Raw genomic sequence first — 17,924 nt, 5'->3', positions numbered from 1 at the left:
TACCTGCCTTACCTACATACCTGCCGTGCCTGCCTTACCTGCCATTGCCTACATACCTGCCTTACCTACCTTACCTGCCGTACCTGCCTTACCTGCCGTACCTACCTTACCTACCTGCCGTGCCTGCCTTACCTGCCTTACCTACCTTACCTGCCGTACCTGCCTGCGCACCTACCTTACCTGCCTTACCTGCCGTACCTACCTTACCTGCCTTACCTGCCTTACCTGCCGTGCCTGCCTTACCTGCCGTGCCTACCTTACCTACCTTACCTGCCGTGCCTGCCTTGCCTGCCTTACCTACCTTACCTGCCGTGCCTGCCTTACCTGCCTTACCTACCTTACCTGCCGTACCTGCCTTACCTCCAATGACTTGTATCAAACGGTAAGATCAACACACCCAAGACTAATGGGGTAATTGTCTTGTTTCGCCCAAGACAAGATAATGGTGATGATATGTCTTAAGTGTGGTGAGTGTCGGGTGATGCCAGGTCAGTGTCAGGTCAGTGTCAGGAGGGATTTGGGAGGTATTTGGGATGACTATCAGGTGTGAGGTATAGAATTGTAATCTGCCGCCCTGTTGCTGGTGTCATCCGCAAACTTGCCTATGTCACTGCTGATCCCAGTATCTAGATCGTTTATGTAGTTTATATGAACAAGAGTGGGCCTAGTACTGACCCCTGAGGGAACCCACTGCTTACAGCCCACTCAGATTTAACACCATCTACGCTGACCCTCTGCGTTCTATCAGTGAGCCATGATTTTATCCAATTTAAAACTTTCCATAAACCATAGTATAACTTTTCTCAGAAGCCTCTGATGCGGTACTCTGTCAAATGCTTTGCTAAAGTCTAGTAAATAACATCGATGCAGTACTGGTTGAGTGTGTGTGTGTGTGTGTGTGTGTGTGGCTCCACACCTCCCCACGCAACAATAAAGAAGTGATCAACATTAATGGCCCCATCTTGACCTCCCAAATTCGCGTCACGCCTCAACACGGTCAAGTCTTCCTTGTCTCGCCCAACAAAGGCTCTTCCTTTCCTGACGACGGCTTGAAAAATCACAGGAGTTTGTTAGAAAGTGTCAAAGATTTCCGGTTTGCATCGTGTCAGAAAAATATCAGGAAGTACTCGTTTATGTGTATGAAGTCGAGTAATTGTGTGGTCAGAGGGAGTGGGAGAGGAACCGTCTGGTATTATATGTCTTGTTGTAGCTCCCTGTGGCACCTTATGACCTTGTGGCTCACCATGGCCTCTTGTACCTCCCTGTGGTCCCTGTATCTCCCTGTGGCTCCCTGTATGTCGCCCTGAGGCTCCCTGTATGTCGCCCTGTGAGAGTTAGTTAGGGCCTCTGAAGCAGCTGGAGCTATTTGTGGTCAGTGTGCTAGCAGGTAAAAGGAAGGAGTATTTCTTACCTCAACACCACCAAGTGACACCTAAAATGTTCAAGCAGATGAAAAGTTTACCATTAACTACGCCTACTTTTGTCTCCTTCTTACTCCAACTCTTTCTTAAATCACTTATAGCGAGGCGTAGCTCCAGGTGACCCAGGGGCCAGGGCACTGAGGGAGGAGCTTAGGTGGACCACAGCGAGGGCACGACCTGACCACACTCTGGCGTGCACCTGTGGGTTCGACTAAAGATGGCGGACTCTCCTGGTTAATACGTGATTTCAATGTTGTTTATACGTGATTTTGATCTTGTTAATACGTGATTTTAATGCTGTTTATACGTGATTATAATGCTGTTCATACGTGATTTTGATCTTGTTAATACGTGATTTAAACTAAACCATATACACAAAAGGCTGTGAAAACATAAAATTACTTACCTGATACAAATAACACAACCAGTATGTAAGAGTCGTAATATCCACAACAACAACAGATTATCGTAATGTGAACCTTAACTCATGAAAACTTGTTGTAGTAGTTTGTACAGTATTACACATATCAGAATCAGACAACCACTTGAGACATTCTTTTTCCTTAACTGTTGAGAGAATTCCAATATATTCTGGACACATAAGGGTTTGTGGCTATGAGTGGCCAGGAGGGAAAAGAGGTGATGGAGATGGAGAAAGGGAAGAAGGAAGAAGGGGAGGAGGAGGAGGAGGAAGAAGAGAAGGAAGAGAAGGAGGAAGAGGAGGAGGAGAAGAGAGAAAAACCGTACAAATATTACTTACACGACCATGGTTGGCTGTTATGAGCGGCTCCCCACAATATACTTCACACTGTCAGTAAACTCCCTACAGACTCATGATATTAAGACACATTTACAGAGACTCGTATAAGAGTTATCAAACATCATTTATTATCCCAGAAAGAAATTAAGTTGACAAATACAGCAAATATTAGGTGTTGATTCATTTCTTTCAGGTATATGACGAATGATTTGGTAAGTACAGTTTGTTTATAGTTACGTGAGGACATTTTAGCACGTGATGGTGGAATGTAAACAGATATAATTACTTATCATCGAGTATTTTACAGGTAGATGAGATTTTATTATTATGGTAACGTAAGGTTAAAAGTGATTTATTTTACCTGTATGGAAGAAACATTACAGGTAACAAGATATACCTCGTGTTGGTGAGTGACATTAATAGCTGTGTATGATGTATTTCGTAAGTATACAACCAGTGTTTATATCGTTATTGTATTGGGTAGAGTTAATGTGAATTGTTGTTGTTGTTGTTGGTAGTGTTAGTGGTGTTGAAGTTTGTTGTTGTTGTTGTTGTGGATTTGTTGTTGGTGGTGGTGGTGGTGATTGTTGAAGTTTGTTGTTTGTTGTTGTTGTGGTGTTGGTGGTGTGGTGGTGGTGGTGTTGAGGATTTGTTGTTGTTGTTTGTTGGTGGTGGTGGTGGTGGTAGTGTTGTTGAAGTTTGTTGTGGTTGTTGTTGTGTGGGCATGAAGTGGGTGAGTGTGGAGGGAAGATGAACGGCGGACGAGAAACAGGCGCGTCATTACCACAGCTAAACTATTAACACATAAGGTCACTTTGGATACTTGTTAAAGCTAAAGAACGTATTTTTTTAATTAATGTATCACACCAGAGAGACGAGCTTGACCCTGTTGCTTGGTGCCACAAGACTAGTGAAAGGCAATACGGCCGTGCCACAGAGTGGTTGAGGGCCTCGACTACCCCTCCCCACCCCCCAACCACGCTCCACACATATCAACGTATTTTTAGCATCACAGAGAAAACTAGTGCCTGATTACGACCTCGTAGCAGCTGCCGGTAGACCAGGTTAACTAAGAGAGGCCGTAATACATAGAATTACTCGCATGACTGGCGAATGTGCCTCCGTTACAATGGTATTATTCAGGTACAAAAATATCGAGAGGTGAGGCTTACTGTTGATGTTACGACCTGAATTGCGTTGTTCCGCTGTAGTTAATACCCGTCATGCTGTTCATCCAGGCTATTTCTCTTTCTTTCTTCCGGCCTTAAGACCTAAGATTACTGGACGAGGACATTATATAAGTCGGTGCTATCTCGACTCAAGCACACACAACTCTCGCTCTCTGCTTGCTACTCCTCCTTCACCGCCCTTCCTCCAATACCTGCTCGGCCTCCAACTTCGAAGACGTACTCAAGAGACCATCCACAGCTTCTTCACCGCCAGCTCATTGTACTTCCAACATGAGGCTGTCGACGCATCTGATATTTATCGGTAAGTGTCATAAAGAGACCCACTCACAAGCTAATACACTACACGAAGATATTTTGATAACATAATAGGGGTAAATTTTGCAAGTTTAAATACTACGATATTGATATTTGGGATATAAATCATCTTATCTTTTGATTATAAGTCGTTTAACGCTGTTGGTGATTAAATATTAAATGCTCTTTTGTAAAACTCTGGGTTGTTACTATCGAATAGATACCGTTAACAGGTTATATCTCAGGACATAGTACGTACCCTATACTGTACCTGTTGCTGTACCCTCTTGAACCATCTCCTGGCTGCCCTCTACTGTAACTTCTTCGTCATTGCTCAAATTCTTCTTTATCCTCTACCACTTTATCGTCATCAACACCTGTCACCATAAACACACATACCATAAACACCTGTCATCATCAACACCTGTCATCAGCAACACCTGTCATCAACAGCACCTGTCATCAACAACACCTGTCATCAACAACACCTGTCATCAACAGCACCTGTCATCAACAGCACCTGTCATCAACAACACCTGTCATCAACAACACCTGTCATCAACAACACCTGTCATCAACAACACCTGTCATCAACAACACCTGTCATCAACAACACCTGTCATCAACAACACCTGTCATCAACAACACCTGTCATCAACAACACCTGTCATAAATGATCATAACTATAATGAAGAACTCAGAAAACACCAGTCACCCAAGGCTCGAGGTCTATGTTGAGGATTTGCAGACATCCAATTAGCTTCCAGTAACTACAGGTCACATGGAAGCACCACTCCTTCAACTATACTCGGCCTGAACTGGTAAAGGGAAAAGAACCACACATTTTCACAACCACACATTTTACACAGCTTGTAATTTTTAAAAAGTTGTTATTTATTTTGTTCTTGTTCAGGTAAGTAATTTGTTCTTGTGCAATTTAGTTATAAAATTTCTATAACATATATCTGATCAAAATTGTTCAATACATGACACAATATTCTATAAATTTTTTAATGGGAAGATAAACAAAAATTCTTATATATGAATTCGATTATAAAAACATTAGAATATTAAAATGGTTTAATTTTTATTTTATTTTTTGTAGTTTGTTTCTTGTTTCTTGTTTTTCTTGAGATATAACCATTTTATACACACACACACACACACACACACACACACACACACACACACACACAAATAGCTCAGTTCAGAAGGTCCAATTTTCACAAAGTAGTAAAGAAGTGTGAATGATAGTACCTGAGACTTTTACACAACTACACATTTACACAGCTACACAACTACACATTTACACAGCTACACAACTACACATTTACACAGCTACACGCTACATTTACACAAGAACATCAGAATTATCAATATATTATGAAATAGTAATCCAATGGACTTTGTTTTGGTACAATATCAAGTAACCTTTGTTTCTTTTCTCCTAGCGCTCCTCAGGGCCTCACTGAAGCCTTGAAGCTTCCAACTACATTGCACCAACGAACGGTTTCAACGGCAGCGGTATCAATGGTAATGGATACAGAAACGGAAGTAAGAACGGTGGATATAGAAATGGCAATGGTAAAAATGGTAGTAGCAACGGTGCTTACGCCAGTGGAAATGGCAGCGGTGGCTATGTAAACGGTAATGGAAATGGCAATGGTGTTTATACTAATGGCAACGGAAATAGCAGCAGTGGTTATACAAACAGTAATGAAGCAACTAGGCTTACACCAATGGCAACGGAAATGGCAACGGGGCTTACAGCAATGGCAATGGAAATGGTAATGGTTACACTAATGGTAATGGTAACGGTGTGGTTAACGGAAACGGGTATGCCAATGGAAACGGTAACGGATTTGTCAATGGCAATGGTGCTGTTAACGGAAACGGATACACCAATGGAAACGGTAACGGAATTGTCAACGGCAACGGTGCTGTTAATGGTAACGGATATACCAATGGAAATGGTAATGGTTTTGGTCAACGGCAACGGTGCTCTTAACGGAAACGGATATGCCAATGGAAATGGTAATGGATTTGTCAACGGCAACGGTGGTGTTAACGGGAACGGATACTACAACGGCATCGTGGACCCCATCAGCGCCCTTGCTGATGCTATTGGAGAGTGGCGGCGTCCCGGCGTGGACTATCCATCCTGGCTTCTGTCCCCTTCACTGGATTCTCCTGCGGCGGACCCATGCGGATACTACGCTGACTGCCGCCGGGCCAGCTGTCAGGTGAGTCTTATACTGCCCCGAGGCCGGCTGTCAGCTGAGTCCCATACTGCCCCGAGGCCGGCTGTCCTTCAGGTCTTATACTGCCCCCGAGGCCAGCTGTCCCGGGTAGGTCTTGCCCTTGCCCCCGAGACCGGGTGTCGGGTGGAGTCTTATACTGCCCCGGGGCCGGCTGTCAAGTGAGATTTATATTACCCCGGACGGATGTCAGGTGAGTCTTATATTGCCCCCGAGGCCGGTTATCAGGTGAGTCTTATACTGCTCCGAGCCCGGATGTCGGATTGAATCTTGCACTCTCTCTACTTCTCAATTGTGTATAAGCTGGTTGATCCCAGCTTGGATATATTAACATGTTACTGCAGTACTTCCCACACACACTCCTTTTGCATCTGTTTGTTTACAGTTGTCAACAAATCTCAAACCTTAATTCAGAAACAACATTAAAGATACAAGTACTTTGTAATGATGTTGTGTGTTGATTTAATCATCTTTCATAATGTTGTCCTCGACAGGTGTTCCACATCTGTCAGGCAGATGGCAGGAGCGACTCCTTCCTGTGTCCCAACGGCACCATCTTCAACCAGCAGTTCTTCGTGTGTGACTGGTGGTACAACTTCGACTGTTCCACCGCCCCACAGTTCTACGGTCTCAACGCTCCAGATCGAATTGGTCAGCAGTAATGGCAGCGGATACTCCAACAGCATCGTCAATGGCATTATTAGCGGTAACGGGATTTTACGGTAGCGGAACCTTGGAAATGGCAATGGATTGCGGTAAATGGAAATGGAGCTACTGTCAGCAGAGCAGCAGCGGTTACACTAATGGTAATGGAGTTAATGGAAATGGACATACAAACGGTAATGGAAATGGTAATGGATACACCAACGGCAACGGTAATGGTTACAGACGCGGAAATGGTAACGGTGTCAACGGGAACGGCAATGGTTACACCAACGGCAACGGTAATGGTTACAAAAACGGAAATGGCAATGGAGTCAACGGTAATGGTTACACCAACGGTAACGGTAATGGCTACACCAACAGCAGCAACGGCAATGGTTATAGCAACGGTAATGGTAATGGTTACACGAACGGCAACGGTAATGGTTTACAAAACGGAAATGGTAACGGAGTCAACGGCAACGGCAATGGTTACACGGGCAGCGGTAATGGATTTACACCAACGGCAGCGGTTATACCAGCGGTAATGGTAATGGTTACACGAACGGCAACGGTAATGGTTGCAAAAACGGAAATGGTAACGGAGTCAGCGGCAACATTTAACGAGTTACACCAACGGCAACGGATACGCTAACGGTAATGGTAACGGAATTAACGGAAACGGTAATGGATACACCAACGGTAATGGCAATGGAATAAACGGAAACGGTAACGGATACACCAATGGCAATGGTAATGGATACACCAACGGCAACGGTAATTGAGTCAACAGGAACGGCAATGGATACACAAACGGCAACGGTAACGGGTTGAGCATACCGGCGCCAGCCTCTCCCTCCGGCCTGTACCAGACGCCCGCCTTCTAAGTGTTGCCTCCCACATCTGTCTCAACTCTTACAAACTTTTTGTTATTATACACCGAAGCTGCAGTTAGAGGACATTTGTCTGTCTTTCACACTTCCAGGAATTATATATGTGAGAGATGTCAGCTTTGCAGCTTCATAGAGGCAGCTAAAACGACTAAGCTAACCAGCTGAGCCTGACATAGCAGGGTCAGGACCATAATATGCTGTACCTAGTAACATATACTGTAGCACACTCTAGTTCTCACTCTTTTATCTACAACTTAATACACTTATGTACTTATATAAAGTTGTGCCATTTACAACTTATGTTGCACCTGAACATGAGCGTCTTTTTTCTAAATTATTAATTGCGGTGTTGCAAAAATAATCAGAAATCTTGTTTTAAATCTTTGTGATTCAGTTAACAGTATTTTTCTGTATAATATATAATAACTCGGTCGTGGTTTCAAGTTAATTAAATTACTTCATTATCTGCCAATATGTTCTAAAGTATTTGTTATATTGAGGTGTGGTCAGGGGAGCTTAAATGTTTTCCAAAATTAACTTGTTACTTGTTAAGAGTTCAACTAAATTTTTACTCGAGATTAATCAATATTTTGTTTATTATTTATAATTTACAAAGTGTAGTTGACAACCTTTATTTGTTGCTTCAAGATGCTTATTATATTTTCTTATGACAAATATAATCTAAAAAAATAATAAATATTATTATACAATGTGTTTTTATCCTATTCTTATCACGACTTAAACAATAGATTTCTTTCAGATTTACAATAATTCTGAAGATCTAGTATTGTACCTGCAGTAGCTGTCATCTTCATCAAAAACATCAAATATGATTACATGAAGATTAACAAGCTTAATGATAAGTTGTTTGGTTATAAAACATGGATTAAAAAATGGAAACTCGTTATTGAGTAGTACAATACAGTTCATATCATCAATTGTACCCAAATACCACTCGAAGATTTCATGTACAGAAACAAGTGAACAAGAAGGGAAATAAAAACAATAATACTTAGTTTTATTTGTACATGTATTTTCTCTCCCTCCCTCCCTCCTCTCTCCCTCCCTCCCTCCCTCCCCCCTCCCTCCTCCTCCCCCCTCCCTCCCTCCCTCCCTCCCTCCAACTCCCTGGCATTTTCTATTTTTCTTAGAGAGTTGGGGTTAAAATCAAATCTTTCTCCATTTCCCACATGACCAACAGCTAGGCACGTATCCCTCCTCTCCTGGTGGGTGAGGGAGAACACCTTACCTCAAGAACTGGTTAACAAATGAACTGTGACCTTAGAGCGCGACTATGCTAACATGAGGCGCAGACCACATCACCATAGGCCCAACAGACACTAGAATTATCACCCTGGAGGAAAAGTTTCCTGCCTAGATAAATAAAAACCAAATTAGAGTCAGCTTTAAACTAATTGCTCCTTTGGCGTATGTACACACCTGTTTGAGCTTCCATGGTCAAGAATTTCATGATTCCATATACTACATCATCAATAAGTTCCGGTTACAATCAAGCTACGCCTTACGGTGCGAGAAAGTAACACGTATTTCTCTGTTTCAATTACACGTAGCGATATGTGTCAAGCTGGGCCCTGAATAGAAGAGTAACAAATGAAATTAGGAGAAGCAAAAATTAAGAACTTAAGAATAATATATTTGGGTAAATAGAATAAAGAGAACAAACAATATAGAAACGGAAGAATGTGAGAATGGAGGAAATTAATGCAACAGAGAGGTGCGTGCAGGAGGTTTGTTGTGAAAGTGTTATTGATATATTGAGATAATGTTAAAAATGATAAATCAGGTGTATAGTTCAGAAGACGATGGTAGGGAGGGAGAGAACAGAGAGAGAGAAGAACACCTAGAAGGAGAAATATCACGCGGGAAGAACTCAAGAAATCAAGATGGTGGACAAACAACGTCACTATGTTTATGAATGGCGAGAGAGAGACCATGGCGTCGACCAGTTTTGTGGGTGACGGTGTTACTGACGGGTGATCCCAAGTTATATGGAAAGACAGAATAAACCAAACCGGGTACCTTGAGGTCAGAAAAGTGAATATGTGGTATTGTGTTTTGTGTGGGTTGGTATTGGGAAGATGCAGAAATCCGGTAAAGAGGGAATTGTTGACTCGTTTAGAACTTCGACCTTTGATTCGTGCTTCGTAGTCGTTCACTGTGAATCTGTATCCAGTACCATGTTCAATTCATTGTATTTAACTTGTGGGACAACCCTGCCGTCTGGCTGTCCCTCACTTGACCGAGACCTGGCTAGCAGAGGTCTATACTGTGCACCACACTCCCTCTGTGAGTTCTTTGTCCTTGTCTCATCCAGTTTGTGTGTGTTTTGGTTGCTACATCTTTAATTTTCTTTGTTTTACTATTGATTCATTTGTTTGTCCTCAACAGCTCTTCATTTGTCAAGCTGTTGCTGGCGGAATGTGAGGCCAGAGGAACTGTTGTGCAATGGTCCTGCTGCCTCCTCCTTTACACCACCATACTTTTAATGACTCAAGCTTGATGTCCCGCCGACGTACTGTGAGTTGACTTTTGTTTTGTTGAAGAGATGGTGAGCTGCATTGGGTCATGACAGGTCTTAGTTAGTCATTTATACGGGTATTCGTGATGGGCTATTTGCTTCTGTTTAGTTCGCTGCCCTGTGGAGACCCCGTCGCTAGGTACGGTTAAGTATTCCTGACCTATCCGCGTTGAAGGAGTGTTTCTCATCCCATACAATGTAATATTTTCTTCTGTTAACTTTGTTTGCATAATTTTCTGTTCAGTTAGCTAAAGCCGGATCTAATTTCCGGTGTTTTCTAATATTTGAGTCGCTGTTCAACCATCCTTCCCCACTAATAATAGTGTGGCTAGAGGAAAGATAGCCTTGAATTTTGTCCCAGGGTGTGGCAAAAATTCAACGTAATATGTAGATGGAATGGAAAACTGATTATGTGACCGAGTAATATAAGGAAAAAAATAATGAGGGGTGTGGGGAAAAGAGTATTTCTGGGAAACGTACTGTTGATCACGGTCAAAAAGTCCTGTTGCCTCTCATGCTGCTTCACTTGAACCCGAAGCAGTAGACACTCATCCATTATTGTGCCCACGGATGCTTTACATTCACGAATCTGAATTATGGGATTCATGGAGCAGCGGGGTTTTGAATGTACTGTACAAGCGAGACGTTTCCTAAGTGATAGTGTTATTATGAACGAACTGACGAGATCAACCTTACAAGACGTGAAGTGTAATGAAGGGAATGTGAAGCGTTGTGTGGAGGCGGATGAACCACAACACGGGAGAAAGACTTCATCAACTTGGTACATAACTTTACTGACAAGGATCATGTTTACGTCACAATATAAGAATATCATAATAATTTTCTAAAAAATAACTAGAAATTTTAAAAGTGCCAAAAGGAAATATATTCAGATTTGGTAAAATTTACCAGGGAACAAGAATAAAGGTAAAGACTAAAGAAGATATTTTTCAATTGTCGTCTCGCGAACGGGAGGATGGACGCCCAGTGAAACATGAAGGCGACATAGGTGATAACTCTTTCCATCTGTAGAAACGGATACAGAATATTATTTACAGAAAGACAAGAAAGTTTTCCTTCGGGTGGGGCACGACAGAAACTTCAGTACTGTTTACACCGACGATAAAACAATACGATACTAAAACATAAATTCTCCTTTGACCTCACGGCGGTTACTTGTAAGAGGTTAATGACCTAACCTAACCAAACCAAAGCCCCAACCTAACTTCTAACCTGATCTTTGAACTAACCTAACCTAACTTAATCTAACCTGCGAGATAGGAAGAATATAATAATAATCGAAATATAATGAAGATCTATTATGGAAAGTTTAATCTCGTCAGTGAAAGTCAGGTTCCTCACCCAGGTCACATGAGTTACTTTCATAACTCTATATGTCTCACCTTCTGTAAACAACAACTGTCAAATATCATAATTTGATTCACCTTTTTTTCAAACAAGGGAAGAATTTACTCATCGATTACAAATTTTATTTCATTTTAATTAATATTTAACAGTCCAGCCTTATACCACAGTCAGCCTTATACCACAGTCCTACTTTTAGCATACCACAGTCAGCCTTATACCACAGTCCTACTTTATACCACAGTCAGCCATACAGCCCTCTCTCCACAACCTCGTGTCCTCCATCACCACTGTGGCCAACACAAACTACTGTCTATCTCGTCTGTACATCAACCAACGATAAATAAATACTTTAACACCTGAGGAAAACTTATCATAAAGGTTTTTCATCACTAAAAAAGTCTCAGTTGATGATAAATTCTGTTTATATTTACCCATTAGTTCAGTATTGCATAAGGAGAATTCCCATACTAGTGAACATGGCTGATTCGTCTGTATATATCAACAGTATGAAGGTAATCAAATTTTAAAAGAACTATTTAATACTAAAGACACGCAAATGTATAATAACTTTTACATTTTTCATTAAATTTATATATGAACTTTTACATGGTTTCTCTCTAAAATTACCTGTTCCATAGCATGTCAGACTTTAACAAATATGATATTGTCAAGGTCTATGACCCAACCAGCAGTGTTCTACTTAATATCAGCCAAGCAGGTCACCCAATACAGTTCCTCTCTCACCATCTAGCGACCTTGAGCCCCGGAGTGTCTGCCCCCGACCATGTATATAAGCGGCGCCAGTTGGACCCAGCATCACAACTCTCGCTCTGGTCTTCCTCCTCACCTCACCTCCTCCTCGAGACTCACACTCAACACTTGACTCAGCAACAACAACACCTCCTCAGAGTCACAACTAATATTAAGACTTGCACAACAAAGCATCTCTGAAGATGAAGAGGGTCACAAAACATCTTATATTTATCGGTAAAGAGAACTATGTAACTCGTATATATAATGATCTTTTTTCATTAAGTTTCTAATGTATCTCAGAAGACTAACTCTCTCTCTCTTATTCATTACTGAACACAAACGTAAACTAAAAACTCAATTATCATGTATAAAATTTTCCTTCCATTAACATCTATGTAATTTTTGTCGTAATTTACAATAAGTTTTATTTTTCTTTATTTTTCTCAGCCTCGCTGAATTTGCGTCATCCTGGGCGGTCAACCTAAATTATTTAACTCCAAACTGGGCAGCTTCAGCGGTGGCAGCGGTAATGGTAACGGTAATGGAGGTTATGCTAATGGAGTTAATGGAAATGGCAACGGTGTGATTCTAAACGGTAACGGAAATGGGTTAGTCAATGGAAATGGTAACGGATACGTCAATGAATTCAATAAACGGCAACGCGGTAAATGGACTTACTGTCAATGGCAATAGTGTTATTAGCAGGAACGGTTATACCAATGGAAATGGTAATGGTTTAGTCAACGGCAACTTTGATTGCTGTTAACGGAAACGGATATGCCAATGGAAATGGTAATGGATTTGTTAGCGGAAACGGTGTTGTTAACGGGAACCGGTTATACCAATGGAAATGGTAATGGTTTAGTCAACGGCAGCGGTGCCTGTTAACGGAAACGGATATGACATTGGAAATGGTAATGGATTTGTCAACGGGAACGGTGCTTGCTGTTAACGGGAACGGATATGCCAATGGAAATGGTAATGGATTTGTCAACGGCAACGGCATGGTAACGGGAACGGGTACTACAACGGCATCGTGGATTTATCAGCGCCCTTCTTTGATGCTATTGGAAGTGGCGGCGTCCCCGGCGTGGACTATCCATCTGGCTTCTGTCCCCTTCACTGGATTCTCCTGCGGCGGACTAATACCCGGATACTACGCTGATACTGCCCCGGGGCCGGCTGTCAGGTGAGTCTTATACTGCCCCCGAGGCCGGCTGTCAGCTGAGTCTTATGCTGCCCCCGAAGCCGGCTGTCAGCTGAGTCTTATGATGTGGTCATATAAACTAATACATTCTGAGTTTTATGAAGGTTTAGTTGTTACGTTTCCTGCTGTATAAAGAAGATATATTCCTATATTCCTTAAGATTTTTTATAATAGAACTTGAAGCATTTATATGTTTCCATAATACTGTTGCTTATCTTCAGGTTAATTGATAATGTTGTCCTCGACAGGTGTTTCACATCTGTCAGGCAGATGGCAGGAGCACGACTCCTTCCTGTGTCCCAACGGCACCATCTTCAACCAGCAGTTCTTCGTGTGTGACTGGTGGTACAACTTCGACTGTTCCACCGCCCACAGTTCTACAGTCTCAACGCTCAGATCCGGGTGGTCAACGGTAATGGCAACGGATACTCCAACGGCATCGTCAATGGCATTATTAACGGTAGCAGGATTTGCGGTAACGGAGCAAATGGCAATGGTGCAGTAAACGGAAATGGTGCAGTGTGGAGTTAATGGAAATGGTGTCGTCAATGGTAATGGAAATGGATACACTAACGTGGTTATGCTAATGGCAGCAGTAATGGCAATGGATACGTCAATGGTGCAGAAGAAATGGAAATGGACTCATCAATGGCAATGGCAACGGTAATGGAATTAATGGCAGCGGAAATGGTAATGGTCTTATTAACGGCAGCGGTAACGGATACTCTAACGGTAACGGAATAAGCGGAAATGGAAACGGATACACCAACGGTAATGGAAACGGTAACGGATACGCCAATGCTTAGCAGCAATGGTCTTATCAATGGCAGCGTGTGGACTTATCAACGGCAGCGGAAATGGTCTTATCAACGGCAACGGTAATGGATACACCAATGGGAACGGAATCAACGGCAGCGGTAACGGATACCGCCAATGGCAACGGTAATGGTTACACCAATGGGAACGGAATCAACGGCAACGGTAACGGATATGCCAATGGCGGCGGTAATGGTCTTATCAATGGCAACGGTGTGTGGACTTATCAGCGGCAGCGGAAATGGTCTTATCAGCGGCAGCGGTAATGGATGCACCAATGGGGAACGGAATCAACGGCAACGGTAACGGATACGCCAATGGCAACGGTAATGGATACACCAATGGTAACGGAGTCAACGGGAACGGGTTGAGCATACCGGCGCCAGCACCCTCCGGCCTGTACCAGACGCCCGCCTTCTAAGTGTTGCCTCCCACATCTGTCTCAACTCTTACAAACTTTTGTTATCATACACCGAAGCTGCAGTTAGAGGGACATTTGTCTGTGTCTTTCACTTCTTCCAGGAATTAATATATATGAGAGATGTCAGCTTTACCTTCCTCAGAGGCAGCTAAAACGGCTAAGCTAACCAGCTGAGCCTGACATGGCAGGGTCCAGGACCATAGTATGTCACTGTACCTGGTAACTATATACCTGTACATACTTGCTCTGATTCTCACTCTTTTATCTACAACTTAATACACTTATGTACTTATATAAAGTTATTATACATTTACAACTTATGTTGCACCTGTGAACATGAGCGTCTTTTTCTAAATTATTAATTGCGGTGTTCTAAAAATAATCCAGGAAATCTTGTATAAATCTTTGTGATTCAGTTAACAAATTTTTCTGTATAATAAATAACTCGGTCGTGGTTTCAAGTTAATTAAATTACTTCATTATCTGCTGTATGTTCTAAAGTATTGTTATATTGAGGTGTAGTCAGGGAGCTTAAAATTTTTCCAAAAATTAACTTGTTACTTGTTAAGAGTTCAACTAAATCTTTACTCGAGATTAATCAATATTTTGTTTATTATTTATAATTACAAAGTGTAGTTGACAGCCTTTATTTGTTGCTTGCTCAAGATGCTTATTATATTTTCTTATGACAAATATAATCTAAAATAATAAATAATATTATTAGACAATGTGTTTTATCCTATTCTTATCACGACTTAAACAATAGAATTCTTTCAGATTTACAATAATTCTGAAGATCTAGTATTGTACCTGCAGTAGCTGTCATCTTCATCAAAACATCAAATATGATTCACATGAATATTAACAAGATGTAATGATAGGATTGTTTGGCTATAAAACATGGATTAAAAAATGGAAACTCGTTATTAGTAGTACAATACAGTTCATATCTATCAATTGTACCCAAATACCACTCGAAGATTTCATGTACAGAAACAAGTGAACAAGAAGGAAATAAAAACAATATTTTTAGTTGTATTTGTACATGTATTTTCCTCTCCCTCCCTCAACTCCCTGGCATTTTCTATTTTTCTTAGAGTTAGGAGTTAAAATCATCTTTCTCCATTTCACATGACCAACAGCTAGGCACGTATCCCTCCCTCCTGGTGGGTGAGGAGAACACCTTACTTCAAGAACTGGTTAACAATGAACTGTGATGTAGAGCGCGGCCATACTCACATTAGTGCAGACCACACCACCATAGGCCCCAATAGACACTAAATTATCACCCTGGAGGAAAAGTTTCTCACCTAGATAAATAAAACCAAATTAAGAGTCAACTTTAAACTAATTACTCCTTTAGCGTATGTACACACCTGTTTAGGCTTCCATGGTCAAGAATTCCCATGATTCCTCCTCACTACATCATCAATAAGTTCGGTTACAATCAAGCTACGCCTTACAGTGCGAGAAAGTAACACGTATTTCTCTGTTTCAATTACACGTAGCGATATGTGTCAAGCTGGGCCCTGAATGAAAGAGTAACAAGTGAATTAGGAGAAGCAAAAATTAAGAACTTAAGAATAATATGTTGGGTAAATAGAATAAAGAGAACAAGCAATATAGAAACAAGGAAGAGATGTGAGAATGGAGGAAGTGTCTGGCAGAGAGGCGAGTGCAGGAGTTTGTTGTGGTGTTATTGATATATTGAGATAATGATAAAAGAAAATGATAAATCCGGTGTATAGTTCAGAAGACGATGGTAGGGGGAGGGAGAGAGGAGTGGTGGAAGGTGAGAGGGGCGGAGGGGGAGAGGAACACCTAGAAGGAGAATAACACGCGGGAAGAAGAACTCAAGAAATCAAGATGGTGGACAAACAAGACGTCGATATGTTTATGAATGGCGAGAGAGACCATGGCGTCGACCAGTTGTTGTGGGTGACGGTGTTACTGACGGGTGATCCCAAGTTATATGGAAAGACAGAATAAACCAAACAGATACCTTGAGGCCAGAAAAGAAGTGAATATGTGTGTGTGTTTGTGTGGAGTTGGTATTAGAGTAAGATACAGAAATCAGTAAAGGAGGGAATTATTGACTCGCTTAGAACTTCGACCTTTGATTCGTGCTCCATAGTCGTTCACTGAATCTGTATCGAAGTACCATGTTCAATTCATTGTATTTAACTTGTGGGACAACCCTGCCGTCTGTCCGGGCTGTCCCTCACTTGACCGAGACCTGGCTAGCGGAGAGGTCTATACTGTGCACACTCCTCTGTGAGTTCTTGTCCTTGTCTCATCCAGTTTGTGTGTTTTTAGTTTGCTACATCTTTAATTTTCTTTGTTTTACTATTGATTCATTTGTTTGTCCTCAACAGCTCTTCATTTGTCAAGCTGTTGCCCCAGCGGTGTGAGGCCAGAGACTGTTGTGCAATGGTCCTGCTGCCTCCTCCTTTACACCATACTTTTAATGACTCCGAAAGCTTGATGTCCCGCCGACGTACTGTGAGTTGACTTTTGTTTTGTTGAAGAGATAGTGAGCTGCATTGGGTCATGACAGGTCTTAGTTGGTCATTTATACGGGTATTCGTGATGGAGCTGTTGCTTCTGTTTAGTTCGCTGCCCTGTGGAGACCCCGTCGCAAGGTACGGTTAAGTATTCCTGACCTATCCGCGTTGAAGGAGTGTTTCTCATCCCATACAATGTAATATTTTCTTCTGTTAACTGTTTACATAATTTTCTGTTCAGTTAGCTAAAGCCCGGGTCTAATTTCCGGTGGTTCTAATATTTGAGTCGCTGTTCAACCATCCTTCCCCCGCAATAATAGTGTGGCTAGAGGAAAGATAACCTTAATTTTGTCCCAGGAGTGTGGCAAAAAAAAATTCAACATATGTAGATGGAGATGGAAAACTGATTATGTGACCGAGTAATATAAGGAAAAAAATAATGGGGGTGTGGGAAAGAGTATTTCTGGGAAACGTACTGTGCAGTCACGGTCAAAAGTCCTGTTGCCTCTCATGCTGCTTCATGAACCCGAAGCAGTAGACACTCATCCATTATTGTGCCCACGGATGCTTTACATTCACGAGTCTGAATTACGGGATTCGTGGAGCAGCAGGGGTTTTGAATGTACTGTACAAGCGAGACGTTTCCTAAGTGATAGTGTTATTATGAAAGAACCTGACGAATCAACCTAACAAGACGTGAAGTGTAATGAAGGAATGTGAAGCGTTGTGTGGAGGCGGATGAACCACAACACGGGAGAAAGACTTCATCAACTTGGTACATAACTTTACTGACAAGGATCATGTTTACGTCACAATATAAAGTATCATAATAATTTTCTAAAAAAAATAACTAGAAAT

The 17,924-nt window shown here is 41.8% G+C and overlaps 3 protein-coding genes across 3 annotated transcripts; all 3 read left to right on the top strand.

Moving 5' to 3' along the window:
- Positions 1–5,392: 5,392 nt before the first annotated feature.
- Positions 5,393–6,088, top strand: LOC121875962. The gene is made up of 2 exons (XM_042380782.1): positions 5,393–5,482; positions 5,543–6,088. Exons 1-2 carry the CDS (start codon positions 5,405–5,407, stop codon positions 6,086–6,088), a joined length of 624 nt encoding a protein of 207 aa, XP_042236716.1. The 5' UTR covers positions 5,393–5,404.
- A 496-nt stretch (positions 6,089–6,584) lies between these two features.
- Positions 6,585–7,220, top strand: LOC121875961 (N66 matrix protein-like). The gene has a single exon (XM_042380781.1). The coding sequence runs from the start codon at positions 6,585–6,587 to the stop codon at positions 7,218–7,220; it is 636 nt and encodes a 211-aa protein (XP_042236715.1).
- A 5,797-nt stretch (positions 7,221–13,017) lies between these two features.
- LOC121875960 (cell wall protein IFF6-like) lies at positions 13,018–14,131 on the top strand. The gene is made up of 3 exons (XM_042380780.1): positions 13,018–13,307; positions 13,596–13,826; positions 13,951–14,131. The coding sequence occupies exons 1-3, from the start codon at positions 13,018–13,020 to the stop codon at positions 14,129–14,131; spliced, it is 702 nt and encodes a 233-aa protein (XP_042236714.1).
- The last annotated feature ends 3,793 nt before the right edge of the window (positions 14,132–17,924 follow it).

This window comes from Homarus americanus, unplaced genomic scaffold, assembly GCF_018991925.1.
Source record: "Homarus americanus isolate GMGI-L3 unplaced genomic scaffold, GMGI_Hamer_2.0 scaffold3384, whole genome shotgun sequence".
Classification (NCBI taxonomy): Eukaryota; Metazoa; Arthropoda; class Malacostraca; order Decapoda; family Nephropidae; genus Homarus; species Homarus americanus.
This window is presented reverse-complemented; position numbering and strand designations above follow the sequence as displayed.

What these genes read in the sequence shown, in the direction of transcription:
- LOC121875960 (XM_042380780.1), top strand. Translation starts at nt 13,018, where the DNA reads ATGACATTGGAAATGGTAATGGATTTGTCAACGGGAACGGTGCTTGCT. An exon ending in GCCCCGGGGCCGGCTGTCAG is followed by an intron (nt 13,308 to 13,595) that starts GTGAGTCTTATA and finishes TCTGTCAGGCAG; the next exon opens with ATGGCAGGAGCACGACTCCT. An exon ending in GAGCAAATGGCAATGGTGCA is followed by an intron (nt 13,827 to 13,950) that starts GTAAACGGAAAT and finishes TCAATGGTGCAG; the next exon opens with AAGAAATGGAAATGGACTCA.
- LOC121875961 (XM_042380781.1), top strand. Translation starts at nt 6,585, where the DNA reads ATGGCAGCGGATACTCCAACAGCATCGTCAATGGCATTATTAGCGGTA.
- LOC121875962 (XM_042380782.1), top strand. Translation starts at nt 5,405, where the DNA reads ATGGCAACGGAAATGGCAACGGGGCTTACAGCAATGGCAATGGAAATG. An exon ending in CACTAATGGTAATGGTAACG is followed by an intron (nt 5,483 to 5,542) that starts GTGTGGTTAACG and finishes TCAATGGCAATG; the next exon opens with GTGCTGTTAACGGAAACGGA.